This window comes from Astyanax mexicanus, chromosome 6 (assembly GCF_023375975.1).
Source record: "Astyanax mexicanus isolate ESR-SI-001 chromosome 6, AstMex3_surface, whole genome shotgun sequence".
Taxonomy (NCBI): Eukaryota; Metazoa; Chordata; class Actinopteri; order Characiformes; family Acestrorhamphidae; genus Astyanax; species Astyanax mexicanus.
In genome coordinates, this window is record NC_064413.1 from 24788051 (window position 1) to 24806809 (window position 18759).

General features: G+C 36.6%; 1 protein-coding gene across 3 annotated transcripts in view; it reads right to left on the bottom strand.

Annotated features, from left to right (window-relative positions):
- scn5lab (sodium channel, voltage gated, type V-like, alpha b) overlaps nt 1-18759 on the bottom strand; it is a 205894-nt gene that overhangs the window by 117761 nt on the left and 69374 nt on the right. For all 3 annotated transcript variants that reach the window (XM_049480059.1, XM_022673864.2, XM_049480060.1), the window contains 3 exons: nt 13727-13790; nt 2214-2355; nt 1223-1420 (listed from right to left, as the gene is read on the bottom strand). In XM_049480059.1, coding sequence (XP_049336016.1) covers nt 1223-1420; nt 2214-2355; nt 13727-13790 — 404 coding nt within the window. The remainder of the gene's footprint in view (nt 1-1222; nt 1421-2213; nt 2356-13726; nt 13791-18759) is intronic.

Consider the following 18759-nt stretch of genomic DNA (forward strand, 5'->3'; position numbering starts at 1 on the left):
GAGTTTCCTTTAAACAACCTATTTTCTAAAAAGCACTTGGATGAATATGTTTTTGTGGGTGTAAGAGAAATTCAGAGTTTACACAATGCATGCTGTGAGGAAAACTCAGTTGCTGTAGAATTAGCCATATATCAACAATTTCTCCTTTTTGGAAAAAAATATTTTTTTTCATTTTTTATTTGAACAACTTTTTATATAGGGCCCTATGAGTTCCGCGATGCAGAGAACATGGACAGAATCACAGAATTGAGGAATAAAGGCCTAATTCAGGTATAAATACAGAATACGCACAGAATTAGACAATCTAAAACAGCAGTGACTGGCACTATAGCCTGCTGCTTGTGTTTTAACTGAATCAAAGAGTAATGTAATGTATAGACATCATCCATCATATCAAACAGTAGAACTTACAATATCTAGGCAGCACAGACGCCATTCATCTGTTAATCAAACATCAGCCATTAACTCAGCTCCAAAAAAAAAGTTAGCTTTGCCAGTTAGCTATTAGCCATTATCACTATTGCATTTTAATACTAAAAGTCCCCAAGCAATGACTCTATGGAATATTTTATTTAAAAATGTATTTGAATGTAGTTTATTTGTTAAGACGTTTGAGTAGCCTAGAATCTCCTGTAAATAATCTCAGGTGTGTGTGAACATCTTCTATAAATGTTTTGTAATTTTTATCTTTAAGTTGATTTTTCAATCCTATGCCAGTTATTTATTCAGTTATTCATTCATTTATTTGCTTCAAATTCAATTTATTCTCATAAAAATCTCATTGAACTGTACAGTTTAAAATATTCTGATGGCAAATGTGATTAAGTTAAATTAATTAATCACAGGCTGTATTTAATGTAGTTAAATTTTTTGTGCGTGACAGCAACATTAAAAACCTAAAAATCCAAAATGAAACAAAAACAATTATAAAAAGCAAAAACAGAAAAAAATGGATTTTGTCAAAAAATAAAACAGATTTCATAGGGCCCTAAATTTAAATAAAAAAACGTTATGAAATGTGCTTTATTTAAACTTATATGTATCCACTCAAAAGGCACAAAGAAAACAATTTCATCCAAAAAGGAAAATAGAAGACGTATGGAATTACCCTTTACCATGTACTGTATATAGCAACACATTTTAATGAAGCTCATACAGAGAAGTGCCATCGAAGATCATCACCCAATGCCGGTTCAACATGAAACATAAAATGCACACATACTTGCTGTTCTTTCTTTAGCTGTTCCATGGCCAGCTGGAACTCTTTCTCCTTCTGCCATGCCTCAGCAATGGTGGCCTGGTTCTGCTCTTCGTAGGCCATAGCCACAACCGCCAGGATCAGATTCACCAGATAGAAGGAACCCAGGAAGATCACCACCACGAAGAATACCATGTATGTCTTCCCTGCAGACCGCAAAGTCTGACAATACAAACGGCAGAGCATGGAGATGAAACGGACAGACCAAATTTAAGTTTAGTTTTTTCTGCTTTCGTTTGCTTTGGAAATCTTTTTATCAGTCTGCTGCCATTCTGCCAAACTCCATCTCCAATGCTCTGACTGGCCAGAGAGAGGACAGTCAGGTATTCCATCTAGGTAGTTTCTCTGTGACAGAGACTGCCCTTTTTTATATTAAAACCTTTTCGTCTAGTACTTTTAAACAATGTTAAACCAATAGACCATATTTATTTGAGCTTACACTGACATGCCAAAAGTTATGGGATAGCAGTATGAAAATTGGCAACAAGTGTTACCTTATAGTACAGTTTGGGAATGCCCAAACCTGTAAACACTGTGAGGTGTTATTTTGTCTGATACTGGGTGCCGGAGGGGATAGGACATATTGTCTGTATGAACTGCAGCCGAGTGCAGCACTCCTTAGCACCCATCGTCATGGGACAGAGCAAAAGTGATGGGACACAATACGAGTTCACATGCCTGAGCATATCAGTGTAAGTGTAGTTAAGAAGATTTATTGTTTCTATGTGTACTAAGTATACTATGGTCTGCCATAGCATTCAAATATAATTTTTTGGATCAATAGTTTATGTATTTTAGTGTATTCATTACATGTCAACCTGGTACTTTAGTCTGCAGCTAGACATAATTGTTTTATGATTTAAAATCAACTGACCACTTGCTTATAAAAAATATACTTTTCACAGACTACTCCAATCCAGAAGGTACAATTTATTGCACAGACCACACTTCTGACCTGATGGTAGAGATTTTCCCAATAGTCCTGCGTCATCAACCTGAAGAGTGAGAGAAAGGCCCAGCCGAAGGTGTCAAAGCTAGTGTAGCCATAGTTTGGGTTGCGTCCTGTCTTCATACATTCAAAACCATCTGGACATTTCCTGTGAAAAAGAAAGAAACCGCTGTTAATGTATAACGCTAGAGTTTAGAGTTATATTAGCACACTGATAAAAATGTGTAGTTTCATTATTTCTCACTATAGCGCTTCAAACCATGTAGAGAAACTTGGCTAAAGTGCAGATTCTGTGCTTTCCATTAACAACACATTTGTGCTGTAAGCAGAAGAACCCCTTTATTGTGAAATGAATCGAGTAAATGTGTAACCACACTGAAAGGGCGACCCAATACGGCAAAAATAACAATGAGGTGATTTGTCTTCATACAGAACACACAGGCACATCACCCCACGCCCTCGCCACACACTACGTAATATGTCCATAGGGTGCCCTGACATGAAGATCAAAGGTGAACCACCCCTCACACCTCGAGCTGTCACGGGTCACCTGATGAAGCGATGAACTGTCAGCATGGATGGGTTGAGAGGCCAGTGGCGCCTCGCAGGCCTGTGCCCATTCCTGTTCTCAGTGTTCCGCCCCACCTCCCCCATCTCACAGCAGCCTCGCTCTTCTCGTGGCAGTGGCGTCTGGTGCCAGGCCGCAGAGAGTGTGAGGGTGTGTAGCGATGGGCAATATCGCTTGCAGACACCTCTCTGTGGAGGACGTGCTAATGGATGGGCCCCACTTCAGCTTGAGTTTAAAAGGGGGCCTTGTACCTCACTGCACTGATATCGCCCCTTCTTTTCTCTTCTTGCACAATGGACAAAGTGAACGTGTGCTATCAAAGCAATGTTCCCCTGATTGGAACTATTTACAGTAAGATATCTGCCCTTTATGACCTAAAGAATGCTCTGGAAAATCAAGGCCCATTTAACCCCCAGAAACTTTACTATTAATTTTCTGTAGTGTTTATATGTAATTGCACCCAGAAGGAAGTGCGTTATTGCAATGCGATTCTGAAGAAAGATAAAGGTAAACACGAAACAATACATGAGTAAAAATTTTAACTGACATAACTCTTTGTGATATCTACTGAGCTAAATATGTAGAAGTACTGTATAACATATGTATACCACATGTGTAATACAAAAAATATGATAATAAAAGCTTAATAATGGTTGTCCAGCAATAATTTAACCCAGGCAGCTTGAAAACTCATGATGTTTCTGCAGATTCTAAAGTAGAGTGAAGGTGAAGTGTTTATAGCGAAAGTTTAAGAATTAAAGTTGGCCATGGTATAGTATCTGTGTTTTCAAGGCAAACCCTGGAGATGACAGCATGAGATGAGTGTGGACTAGCACTGTTCTTTTGGAACGTACTGGATTGTGCATTCAGAAAAGGTAGGACCACCGGTTGCAGGAACTTCTTAAAATAACGTTGGACTGTCAAAGTGCTTGTAATGAAGACCAAAGGTGATTTAGCAACTTACGAAATAGAATAGCACCCCACACCATATTACAGGGTCTTTTTACTCCATGACAATCTGGCCCACCAAGTTTCATTCCTGTTAGTTGTTTTCCTCTTGGTGCGACTGTTTGTCTGACGACGAGTGTATTTGGGTAAATAAAAAAAAAAACATTTGTTTTAATTGATTTGGGCAATATATTTTTCTTCTTTTACTCAAATTCAAATAATACAATGGTTCTACTTCTGCTTACAAACTCAGAATGATGTGATTGAAAGTCCTTCTGTTGGTAATAACAATTATCCTGGTCCAAGCATCTTTTTAAACAGTCAAAGGAAAAAGTGGAAAGGAAAAACATACAATCATATACAAAAACTAGACAGAAAGAGTGAGATAAGGAGGACATTTGAGTAATATTAAAGCTGGTCTGTAAGTTTTAGCCAATTTTTTGCTTTATTTATTTTATAAATCAGTCTATGCATAGCATAGTTTTCCAGGAAATGGGCCAGGAGCTTGAGCTGCAATGTATGAGTCTAATGCACTGGAAATCCCCACATCCATGGCATTACACTGTACCAATACCTGGCATACCAGCACTGTTTGCATTAGAAGGTTATCGACAGGACTGGCATCAATAATGTACCAGGCAAACAGTTATCTCAATCAATGATTGTTCTGAGATACAACAGAATGGCATCCTAATGCCATTGTCATTTAGAAGAAGTGATACGAACCCCCACCATGGAGTCACTTGGAGAATCTGTCAAAGAAAGTGCTCTCACTCAGCGGAATGGCAGCTGGGAGCATATCGCTGAAGCACAAGGCATTCTAGCCTAGGCTATTTTGGGAGCCAGTGAGTACCTCGGTCCTGGTAGGGTCCAGAGAATGAGAAGAGGTAAAGACAGAGCCAGGGTGATGGACTCTGGGAATTTGTGTTCTGTGGTTCTCTGTGTAAACCAATACACTCTCGCTCCCTATTGTTTCAGAATGGCTGCCTTTTTTCAATGCCTTTTATGTCGGATGTCTGTGTTCATATGTGCCAAGGTGCGCTACAGGTCACTTCCGATGGAGTTCTGCCACAGAGCTCAAGATGCTTTGGAGCTGGATCAAATGACCAGACTGATCGACATGATTGGCAGAGGCCTGATTATAATTAGTATGAACCGCACTGGCAACTTACAATGGAAAGAGGGCTCAAATTGCAATTAATAGTGTTAAAGGACAGATTCTCCAAGTGATTCCAACGTTTAGGTTCAATCTACCCTTTCAAATGACAGTGACTGTAGAGGATTAGCACTAAACAGTGCCTTCCTGAAGTTTGAAAATGCAGGAAGATAGAGAAAACTGTTTAAAATGATAGTCTGGAGAACAGCCCACTGTTGGAACTCTGGATCTCTTGTCGATAACTGTATGCAGCACTCTTCAGTACTCCATTACGCCACCCCTTTGCCTCAATATCCCATTAATTCCTCACCATTTTTTAACATTCTATTACTAAACCACTCTCTTCTAAGCACCTAATTATTTCACAACAATCTCTTCAAAACCACAATGCTCCACCTCATATCCTCGACCACCCCATCATTATTTCTCCACAAATCTCTTCAAAGCCAAGTTACTCCACTGCATCTTCCCAACACACTATTTTTCTGTCATCTCCTTAACACCCTACTACTTCATCCCTTCTTCTCAACTACCCACTACTTACCCCATTTTCTCAATGTCCCATTATTCAACCCATCACCTCAAATGTCCCATTACTCCTTTCCATCTCCTAAATACCCCAAAACTTTCTTCCAATCCCTGGCCATCCCTTTACTCCACCTTATCTCCTCAACATCCTATTACATTAAAACCCTATTACTCAACCCCATCTTTTGACCACCCCATTATTCCATCCCCACCTCCTTAAAACATAAATTACAAATACACACTATACTGTATGTCTAAATGTTTCTGGACACCCCTTCTAATAAAGGTTTTCAACTGCTTTAGGTTGCACCTATATTTGACCCTACTATAGCATATTACAATGCAGTATACAGTGCCCAAATGAAGACCAAATTAATACGTTCTCAGTAGCTTGGTATACATGGTGAACTCAAACGTACATTTCCTTCATGTTTGAGATGTTTCTGCCTCCATTCTCAGTACTCCAAAGCTCAGTAAATACAGAAACTGGAGTCCAGCAGGCAAGGCAGAAAGGTGTCTTCTCCCCATTACTGGGCTCTAGCCACTGATGAGCTTCCATAGTTGGCGAAAGGCCATTGATAACAGGGAGAGTAGTGACTGACCTCGCAGCCGCACTGTTGGGTCAGAGTAAAAGAACATTGGCAGAGCCTAGAACAGCCCTCTCCTCCCTGAAACAACAGAGGGAGTGAGCCAGGGGAGGGTGGGAGGTACGTGGCAAGCAAGCTTCAAAGCCTGGTGACTGTGCCCCTCTGGCCTGCTAAGCGCTGAGCTCAGATTTCCATCAAGGTCCACAAGGTGACCAAACACAATCCACCTTCCCTCACACACAGATTAGATCACAACAAATGGACAGAGTAAGCAACAAAAAAAAAGAATAAATAAATAAAATATGTGAGTAAGCACCAACAAATCTGATATTGGTGTCTAAAGTAATAATTAATAAAGTCAGCTTTAAAATGTTTAAGCAAGCTCTGTATATTAAAACAGTTACTTCAAAATCTAATATTTAACACTGTTTTAGTTTTTTACTTGGCTAGGACATGCCTTAACTAATTAACTATTAAACAGCTGGTCCAAGAAAAAAAAAAAAAGATTGGTTAGTTGAGTGCTGTTGAGCTATTTCCAGTTAGATCTGATCTGGCTTCCAATCAAAACCTTGATCTGTCCACTTGGGTGACCTATAACCATCACTAGTGTCATATTTAGAGGTTCAAAACAACCTAATCACAGTTTATAAATAGAACCGCTTGCTTTAATGAACACACACCTAACACCATGTAATTACTTGTGTATTTCACTTGGACAGATGGACATATTTTAAATAGATAGGTTTGGCGTGATAAGAAAACAACCATGTTGTTTGGCCAGCATGAGTCAACAACATTAGGTCGTAGAGACATAGGTTAATATTATGCATAAATGCATAAATATTAAAAATTCACTTTTTCATAGATACTCATAACTTTTCCTATATTAACCCAGACAAGCTGTATGTGCAAAAACAAATGTATCAGTTGTATCAGACAATACCCAGACTTTAGCCTCCCAGTTCTTTAGTACAAAGTCAGATTAATGTCAGAGTGAGCAGAGTGAGGGGTTAATCGAATACATCAGGTAATTTTTGAAGAATTCATAGTGAGTCATGCCATGTCTCCTGCTCACTCTAAAGAGGCAATCACTTTGCCTAAACAATGTGGAATGTTTCCTTTATTGAGGAAGCATCATACATGAAAAATCTCTGGCTGTATGATACATGTGAAAACAGAACAGATGTGAATAATGCCCAGACATGATTCTCTAGAAATGTTTCTTAATTTATATGTAAAAATAATATTAGTTATCTGATGCACATTTTCTTTCATTTTGAGATGTGGCCTCAAAATTACAAAAAATGCCAGTGTTAATCATTGCTCACAAGATAAAACCTCACAACTTACACAGGTGTGGGTGTTGCCAAGTTCTTCTCCAACGCAACTCTACATGATCAGTTTTCTTGTACATACTGATATTTAATATATATGACCATTAATGCAAACAATTAAAAGTTAGGCAGAGGCAATGTGTTGCATAGCAAAAAATTTAAGTTAATTACCCCACATCTTCAGAAAGGCTGCAAAGAGCATCAACAACAGTCACAGAAAATTTATATATTTCATAAAAAAAAAAAAATCCTCATTTGATAAGGTAGGTCTGTGATCGATCATTCGCCAAAAACAGTATTGACTGTAAATTAGTTAGTATTTATGAATGAAATTTTAATTAAATAACTATTTTTCAAATTTATGTTTTAGTTCCTAAGAAGTACGGTTCATTTCTGTTTTTGAGTCAATCTTCTCTTCTAATCATTGGCTAAGGCAGACTGATACCTCCTTTGTTTCAGGTAGGCTATGAGCAGATGTTACAATCAACATTTACAGGCCTCGCCACATAATTTACAACAACGGACCATTAGGCAGCAAGGCCGTCAAGGCTGTAACCCAATAACTCAAGGAGAATGTCATGCACTTTCCATTATATGTTCAATTTCTATTGCCATTCCCACTGGAAGGAAAAAAAAAATAAAAGATCTGCTTTGGAATTTGAAATATCACATTATCGATTAGTGGCTGCTTTTAAGATAATGTTTTAACAATTTGCAACTGGACCAAAAAGTGTGGAAGGCCAGCACACACACGGTAATAAAAAGCACGTACAGCAATTACTGTCTACTTCTCATCGAACAGCACTTAAGATCCAGGGGAGTGGAACATACTTAGAGAGAAACCCTAGAAGCCTCAGAGAGCTGATGATTCCTTCTAAGGCCATCAACACTGTATTCTATCTCCAACACTGTTTTATTCAATTTATTTATTTTATTTTTATTCTACTCTCTGATGGCAATTATGTGCACTTGCATGACTTGTAAATGTCAGCTGTCAGAGGAAAAGAGCGCGCTTGGCCTGCATTATGATTTTTGCGCTGTTAGATATTTAGCCTTTAATGTATAGCAAAAAAAGGAAAGGTTAAAGGCCACAGAGGAAAGTATAAAAATAAGAAACATAATGCTGGGGCGATCTGAAGGTCTGATAGAGGCATTAAAGGCCTGTTCTTCTGGTGAGTGCAACATAGGGTGAAGTGGCCAGTACATTATCATACAGCAGTAATACCGGGTCCTAAAAGCATAGCAGCATTAAGATCATCTTAACCATTAGAGAGAGTGTTCAGAGCAATATTTGCTTGTCTATCCTGTGATGATCTTTGGGTTATGGTGCTTTTGGGAAGTCAAGCCCAGGTCAATGTATGCTATTAATTGCGTGAACTTTCTTTTGAGCCAGGGCAATAAAAGCTATTAAAATGTAAGTCGTAATGGGCTTCTTAAAGGGCAGCAGTCTAAGAGATAAAATTCAAGATCAGGAAATCAATTCTAGAACTCTTTTGAGATTACCTGCATTAACAACAATTACAAAAAGATTATTATTATTATTATTATTATTATTATTATCCCCACCACCACCAAAAATTATACTAACTATACTTTATGAATGTACACAGACATGCAACATGTTGCCGTGCCCTATAGTCATGTCAGTGTTGATCGTGGAATATTAAATTTAAAACCACAGAATTTCAGAAATAGAATTTCCCATTCTTCTGGCACATACTATCAGTGCTGACTCAAACTCTGAGTTACATTAATCACAAAATAACACAATATAACAAGAAGACACAAGATAACAACTCAACTAATACAGGTGGGGGTTTTCCAAAATCTGCTATCCCATTACTTTTTTTTTTGATTGCAAAAAAATCACGCACAAACAGTGTAAATATATACTGACTATTAAAATTCATGTAAATATGAAAATTCACTGAGAATTGCATATCATCTAGGTTCTCAATATTTAAATGGACTAAGTCTGTGATTCCAATAAAATAGTTAAAATACAGTTTAAAGAAATATATGTAATGATGTAAAAATGTTATTATTATGTTGTAATTTAATCTTTTGAAGCTAACAAGCAGACACAACTTCCTGATGTAACATTTTTCTAAAATGTTAAACTGATCTCAATCACTGGAAGTTAAAAAATGATTTGTTGATTTTTTATTATATTATTGTTAAATTGTGCGTTATACCATCAGTCCAACTCTAAAAGTCCCAGCCATATAAAAGAGCTTACCTGCCTTTATCTACTCAGACACTACAGGAATATATCTGATTAACGTTTGTTGTTACTTTAAAGTAAAATAAGAATAGCACTGTAACACAAACATAACATTCATACAAGCAAAATATCATTTTTATCAATATCTGTAATTCTCTGAAAATTCCCTACTGCTTTTTAGTGAATAATTGTATCCTCCATAATAGCTAAAGTCCCTCTCTGCTGTCCTTAAATCACATCTATGATTTAACTGGGGACAACATTCTTTTACTTGTTACATGTGTGTTTATGAACTCTTCACAGTGTGCTTATGAGAACATGATATTTGAAGAGTTTAATGCCTCTAAAAGCTACTTCACAGAAAGCTCATATATACAGAATGGTTGGGAATACTTTAGCGGACTCTTAAAACATTATTCTGAGATATTCTGAGATAATGTTGCTATAAACATGAGTGTTACATTTTTTCAAAATTTCATAAATACATGATGCAATGCACTGTAAGAAAATAGTTCCTAAAGAAACATATTTATCTATTTTACTAGACTAAATATAAAATTATAATTTATCTAAATGTGCTGACACTTTATTAGCAAATAAAATTGTTTTCTGAAGACAAATGTATTGGGACACTTGCTTGTGAATTGCTTTTTTTCTGAAATCAAACAGTTCAATTAAATCATCTAAATTTCTTCTGCTTTTGTTAGAGTAACTGTCTCTACGGCCCAGGGATAGCTTTCTATTGTTTTTTTAAACATTGCTGTGAAGATTTGATTGCATTTAGTGACAAAATTATTAATGAAGTCTGGATGTTGCATGATGACCACCCCACATCATTTCAACATCCCCAACTCATCCCCAAAAGTGATAAAGCAAGTACAGAGCTCCACTGTTCCACTATGTTACAAGACAAGCTTCTTGTGCGCATTTGCACAACTTTGTCAGCTGTGGATGCAACTTGAAGTAGAGAAAATGCCTTTATTGGAGGGAGTGTTATCAGATGGAGAGTCACAGTAGCATTTTAAGTGTTATACTAGACTACAGAAGGACTGAGGATAGGAAAACTGTCAACTCTGTGATAATGATTTCCAAAGCACACAGATAGAGAGCTGAGGAAGAGCTTCTGTGGGCTTTAGTTAGGTATCAATACTATGGAACCTTTGCTTGAAACATAGTACAGCTTGGCTTTAAATAACGTCTCCAGAGCAACAAAGCTAAAATACCATCAGGCTATTCTTTTATATAACATCTCATGAAGAATTCTTACAGGATGTGGGAAGAACCCTTTTGTAGTTCAGTGCCTACACAGCACATACAATTCAGAAAGATATGTATTGAAATACTGTATATCATAGCAGTCAATACAACCTTTATTTGTTCTAACCTTAGTTAAATTGCTGTGTAAAATGTAGATTTTACATGTAAATATAATGATTTGCAAACCATAGACCCATACTCTGTTCACAATAGAGCATATAAAACGTATCAGAAATTGAAAGACCATGTCATGAACTCCTGTAGAACTAGTGGAAGGCATACCAGATTATAAGGAAAACTATCAATAAACGTCTATTTCCTGGCCCTTTTTCCTACATAAGGCACACTGGATTATAAGGAACATTATGCAACACTAGTAAGGAACCTGGGTTTTGCTATGCTTTCCTTCTAATTCAGCAGCTATGTTCATAAAAACAAAACTGTAATTCTTTAAAAGTAAAACAAGCGCTGGATGTTAATCTACACAGATTTCTCCCCTGAAAACTGTTTATTTGGGGGAGTAAAGCACTTCAGTTTATTTACAGTAACCTTAGATTTGCAGAGGCTAGCCAAGGTAAAGGGCTAATGTTGCCCGACAGCACTACACTTATAAACCCAGAGTGTTCCAGTAACAAAGACAATATTAGCTAGCGGTTCTTCCCATGTAGCTTGTTTTAACAAGGTAAACATGCAGGCTACAGGCCAATAATACTCACCTCTGAACAGCAAAAGAGCTAGCGCTTAGCACAGTTAGCGGGTAATGCTAATGCTGCTCCAACAGTGCTAGCTGGGGTCAGCAGCAAGGTACAGACCAATAATCCTCACCTGTGAACAGCAAACTAGCTAGCACTTTGTGCGATTAGAGGCTAATGCTAATATTGCTCTAGTCTCGAGTCTCAGTGCTGGAGATCTAAACCTAAACTTCTGTATAACGCTGATAGAGCTGTATCATGTAAACACACCATCCAGAAACACCACTGTTATCTCTGGGCCAAAGCTGTGTTTTATATTCTATTGTGAATAAAATGTGGGTCTATGAGATTTGCTAATTGGTGTATTTATGTATTTATTTAGGCATCCTGACTTTTTTGAACTGGGGTTGGAATACCATATCAAGCTATCAATTAAGCTATAAAAGACACACTAAACCATATTAAACTATATTTTTTTCCATGAATAGCTGAAATGTGTTTCTTTGAAGTAAAAAAAAACATACCAGTCCTGCTTAAAATTATTATAAACATTTTCTTTTCATCTTTAAAAAACACTTTTATTGGGGTAATTTCTGCCTCTGCAGTGCCCTCACGGGTTCAGTTGTGCTATAGGCGTGGATGATGAGTCCGTGTACTTGGATATGCGGAAACTCACAATATGCAAACCAATCAATAAAACCACCCCCTTCTGACGTCCACTTATTTGGGTCTCACCGATATCACTGAGGGACACTGCTGTGGCTGCAGCTCAGCCAATCAGCTCTCTGTCCTGTCCTGTCTCTAAACCCATACATCACCCAAAGCCCCTCCCAACTACCCCTCCCACTTTTTAGCTTTTTCACATTTGAGCTGAGGGTGGAGTCAGCTAAAATCAAGGTTTTGTGCCACTTTAAAGCAGGTCTACCACTTGTTGAAAAAAGAACCCAATCTTTTTACAATAAAAGAATCCGGCAGTGGCTGGGCCCCTTAAACACTTCTGAAGCCTTTTGGGCCTAGATTTCTTGTTTCATCAATAAAAACAATGAGAAAAGAAGTCCAAACCAGGGATTGTCACGTACATCTCGTTACTCCAGAAAGAACAACTGGAAAGCCTTATTTAGTGGATGACTGGTTGCTGTTCCAGTGCTGAGGAGAGCTGTTCAAGGCCACTGACTCACGCGTACACAGTAACTGGTGCTGAGTCAGGCCTTCAAAGCCGCCTAGCTGTGTTTGCTTTAGTCACGCTCTGACAGGAACCCAATCTAGCGCCTTACACTGCAGTCAAGCTAATCTCAGACCCCCACCGGCCTGCTCGACTGCTGTACATTCACAAACCCAATTAGGCCACAGTCAAGTCGTCTTGTCATCATCTCATTATGGACATCTTCTTTTTGAATATTGTGAACAGTGGTGCTTATACCACTACACAGTATTCTCCCCAGTTAAAGTGGATACAAACTGACAAAGCTTTAGCTTATAATATAATGATGCTATATATTTTTAAAAGAAGAAGAGGAAATAATATGCCTCAGAAGGCATTACCCTCCACAGTGTGTAGTAACAATTGTAGAATTGTCCATGTGAACAGGCAAGCAGACAAGCCAATTCACAAGCAGAATTCATATCCACATTCAAAACAGGAGGCATGATTTGTCATCAAGTAAAAGTTGTTTTCCAAGTAGATTTACACCATTTATTTCGATCTACATTATTATATTATTATAATGGATACATTATCTGATCATCATTATGAGGTAGGACTTTTAAACATATGATTTAGAGGTACAAATTCCTCTTTGATTTTGTTCTAAATAAGCTTTGACAAAAGACAGTATGTAGAAATGTTTAAAACTTCATTTTTTTTCAATACAATAGTTATTGTGATTAGATTTATTATAAAATTATATTATTATGGAAATCCACTGAAATATCATGGTTATAAATACTGTCTGATTATAACCAATGATAGGCTTATCTGAGGCCAGTTTTACTGTGTGAAGCTTATTTGTTCAACTAAAATTCATCTTAATGCTAAGAACCATTTTAAAAACTTAGCCCTGGTAAAGATCTATTTAACCTCTTGTCTGAAGGAGCATTTTAATGTACATTGTCCATTTATTTTGGTATATTTAAATGACTGAGAAAGCTATAAACGGACAAAAAAGTAGACACATGGTTTTCACTGGACAACAGCAAATTAACACAGAAGTCAGCTTTTCACTTACCCAGCATCACTCGAGTTTCCACATATCAAAGCATCCTTAGCTCCTTCCACTTTGTAGAAGTTGTCTAGGGGTAAGAGAACAAAAATATACATTGCAAAAAATGAACTAAATATACATAAACATACAGCTGGACAATATTTTGCATATTGTGAACATTAGTATATTCAGAACAATTTTATGCAACACATAAAAATTAACATACTGTAATAATTTAAAATAGTGACAATAACTAGATAATGCAATTCAATTAACTGAGTCCTTAAAATACCACAAAGTGTGCAACCTTTTTGTGTTTTTATCAAAATATTCAGCCCTGAAAAAATTGAGACCACTTGAGTTTCTGAATCAGTTTCTCTGATTTTGCTATTTATAAGTAGATGTTTGAGTAAAATAAACATTTTTGTTTTATAATAGAAACTAAGGACAACATTTCTGCCAAATTCCAAATAAAATCATTTTCATTTAGAGCATTTATTTGCAAAAAATGAAATGGTTGAAAAATAAAAAAAGATGCAGAGCTTTCAAACCTCAAATAATGCAAAGAAACAAGTTTATATTAAAAAAAGTTTTAAGAGTTCAGAAATCAATATTTGGTGGAATAACCCTGGTCCACCAGTCTTACACACTGCTTTTGGATAACTTTATTCCACTCCTGGTAAAAATTCAGGCAGTTCAGTTTGGTTTAATGTTATGTGATCAACCATCTTCCTCTTGATTTGATTTGGTAAAATCAAAGAAACTCATCATTTTTCAGTTGTCTCTTATTTTTTTCCATAGCTGTATATTGTTTTGATTCACAGATACTTAGTAATAGTAAATACTACATATTTACTATTTATATACTATTTATATAGTATATAATATCTGCCTCGCTGTGTTTTGGTGTTTTTTAAAAAAAAACACTGATGGTTAAAGTTTCACTTATCAACATTTATCTTTAACATATCAAAATATAAGTGTTTTTTTATCCTACTGTCCACTTCTACAATAAATGCCAGTTAATGAGCAGAAACTGAAAGTAATTCATACAGACACAGATGCATCACATCACAATGAAAAACTGAAGTTTTAAATATCCCTGTTTTAAGTAAATCAGTGCTTTCATCCTGATGCTACAATGACGCAAGTTTGAGAAGTTGAGGACAACACCCATCAATCTGACTCATGGCTATTTCTCTGCCTCTTCTGAAGAGAGTGACTGGGAGATTACATGTATAATGGCCCTGGCATTAAAACCAGTTCCCCTCCTGCCAGGTCTACCATTTTATCTCTTCCAGGTTTCACACTATCCATCCTTTCCTCCAGGCCTGGAGTGCTTTTAGACGGCCGAGGCCGGAAGAGGGAACCATAGCTGATCACGTTTGGCAGGCGGCCCCGGCCTCAGACTCCAGCTGTCAACATTCCTGGTTTCAGCAACATGGCCTTAAATGTGTCTCTTGTGTGGCCTGGACTTGAACACAAGCCGGCGAGGTACTGTCTGCTGGTGCTTATCAGATTGCACACTGTTGCTGCTGCCTGAGCGCTGCCTGATCAGGTGCTATTGTTTCAGACAATAACCCTGTTAGCCCACAGGGAGGAGAAGCCAGGCTCCCAGTGTTTTCACAAATGAGGCACTTAAAAACTATACCAATGGTATATATGCATGTGACAGAGCATAATACATACACCACATCTGTAATGACAGATTAATATAAACATTTTTAAACATAATACAGTACTGTGCAAAATGTTTAGTTTAGAAAAGTGAGAATTAAAATGCTCCTAATCTGGGCTGTGGGAATGTATTATTACTTAGTAAAACACAAAGTATCTCCTACTTCAATAAACGACTGTATGTGTTCTTGTTTTAGATGTTAGTGAAAAACCTTGAATATTCATTTTTTAATTCATGTTAATCTTTTTTTTACACTGTGTTTTATGTTTACAAACTTTTCACTAAAATTTCTTGGTAAAACTTTACAATAAGGGAATATTTATTAACACTATGTAAAACAGAATATCTTAAATAAATCATTAAATGACACTAGTTAAAGCTCCACGAGGTAGAATTGAGATTTTGTGCTCGTGGACTCCCCCTACAGTTGTAGGGTGTAATAACTGTTTCAGGCGGATTAGTTTCTCTTTCTCATTTTCTGGCTTTCACAGACATATTCGGTCTCTTTCAAGCATCCGCCAGAGTGTTTGTATGTTAGTTTGTAAAGAATAAACCAGTAGTCCTTGTAGAACTGTTAGAACCAAAGGTCAGAAAGCAGGTCGCAGTTCTCGCGAGCGTTGGTCGCGGCCGCCTCAGAAAATTTACAGAGTCTGGTTTGAGCTCAGAGGAGCTCCGGCACAGACACGAGAGCACCGCTATTCCTCCTATTATACCTCAGTGCAGCGCTGCAGTGAGTTTCAAGCTGTAATTTTACTTCTTTAAAAAGATAAAAAATCAAGGAAATCCTACCTAGTGCTGCTTTAAGGCATTATTAATCATGTCTTAATTAATACATTTTAATCACTCAAATTTAGTAATGTTTAATAATGTCTTAATAATGTCCTGTGTCAATTAAAATACATTAAAACCTTACTGAACCATTTAATAATGTTTATTATTGTTGTAAGTACTGTTATTTGTGACCCGTATTGTAAAGTGTTTTATCCTTCTCCTGTGAAGTTGTTGTTTTTGAAGATAAAAGGATTTGGCTTGACTGTGATAAAATATGCTTTACAACTTGTACTTTGGCATGTATGTAACTAGTACTATATACTTTAGAATAGATTAGAATCTTTAAATATGACTATATAACACATTGGTTTATGTTATGTTAGTTGGTCATGATTTTGACCATAGTGTATAGAATTTTTTTTCCCAATTGTTTAACTTGAATTTAGTTGGCAATTAACTTCTTTATTAACCATCAACTGTTTCAGTCTCCTCCCTCAGGTGCAGGAAATAAAGAGCTTGAGTGGATCTCATTTTTCTATCGATCTAAATCTGCACAATTAGCGGACCTGAAGAAACCGATGGTGTGTCTATAAATTTTTCATGCACGATATTTGTCTCCAAGAAGTACCATCTAGATTGCATTGAGAATCATATAGGTTACTGGAAGACACTTTAGTCATTATCATGGTATGACAAGGCACATCAGGAGAAATATCCATCTATTTAAGTCTGTGTCCTACATCTCCGTACTGCAGGTCACATTATTGAGTGCCAGCACTGCCCTAATTGCTATTCTAATGAAATGAGACCAACCAAAAATAATACTAAATCTTGTTTTAAATAGACGTCTGCTCACCTAATAGCACTGTCATTCAACGACGAAGCCATGATCAACAGAGCTAATATCTTATTCCAATTTACAACTCAAAATATGTGTCCATCCTCAAATAATCTGCCACAAAAGATCTAGACAAGGTCATGCATACAGAAAAAAATACTGGGAAAATTCTAAAAGCTTTGCCTAAAAGCATTATGAACTAAATTAACTAACATCCTGGCCACAAGGCCAGCCATTTTAGTATGTAATCATGCCTTTGGGTCAAGCATCTGCTTGAGTCACTAAATACCGAACTTTTATCCTGAACTTGCAGTAAAGTGGAAGGAGCCTCTTTCCCGAAAAGAACAGGAGGACCATTTGTCCTGGCACTGATTCACAAATGTCTGAAGTGTTTATTACAGGATTCTTTTAGGGTGATGTAATTTGGACTGGCTGAATTCATCATAATGCCTACTGCTATAATAGAATGACATGCCAAACCTTTCCTTTAAAAGTTGGAGATAAGAATGAAGGAAATATTACACTATAGGTATAATCAACATTTGTCAATCAATCAATATATGTGTGTGGATATCCCTTTTAATGAATGCTGTCAGTTACTTAATGTTACATTTTTGCTGAAAGATATGTACAAAGCACACAAAGCTTGTAATTTTAATGTAGAAAAGTGCAGCCAATATTACATGCAGATAAACATGAACCAATTGGCATCATGCCTGATGTCAGATGTGATCTAGAGAACTATAGAACCTCCAGAAAAAGAGCAATGCTATACTCTGAAATCTAGTACAAAATCTTACCTAGACAGCTGAAACAGTTACCCTAACAAAAGTAGAACTCTTTTTTTTAATTAATTGTGATCAATGATTAATAACTCAAATAAATACTAATACATAGCTAAAATACTCAGTTCATTGTTTAAAATCAACATTCAGTATATTTTGCGTTTAGGGTGAATTGATTCAATTGAGATTAATTATATTTACTAAGTAAACTGATTTGCTTCAATGACATAGTAGCCTTTGGGGTGTACCTATGTAAAAAACACCCATATTTCCCATTGGCTACTGGCAACATCTATTTGCCAACTGGGCGTGTATATCCTAAGCTTGTGTGTAGTCGACTCCCCAGGCTAACATCCCTCGGTGTAGCATATTTATTTATTTATTTATTTTATAATGTTGATCTCTCTGGCCTCAATGATTTAAAGTATGCAAGCAAGTTAAAATGTTATGTTCTGCTGAGTATTGCAGCGTTCACCACATACACTGCCAGTATTTAGGGCAGATTAATAATAATTAAGTAATAACTGAAAGACTGAAACTTTTTAAATTATTATTATTATTATTATTATTTTACTTTCACGTAAGATTTAATTAAATACAAATTTTCAAAGAATTAAAACCTACTTGCTACTTTGGAACATGCCATCAGCTTGTGATTATTTGGGAGCCAAAAAATGAGGGGAAAGAGAGTTTAGGTGGACTACGCTTTGCTTAAAAGATGGATACTGGATGGTTATGAAGACTCATCATAAACATGTAAGCAAGCTAAATCATATTCATAAGTTGTAAGACTGGGAGGAGGGGTTTCATTCATGTTCCTTCTGCCAAAACTTTGATATTATCGAACATTGACATATCAAATATATCAAATGTGTTTGAGTTGTCCTTAAGAATCTTAGTCTTTAAAGGTTGCCTTAAAGTTAGGTAAACTTTTCTAAACTAATAGCGTACTTTGCCCTGGCAAATTATAATCAGTGTTCACAAA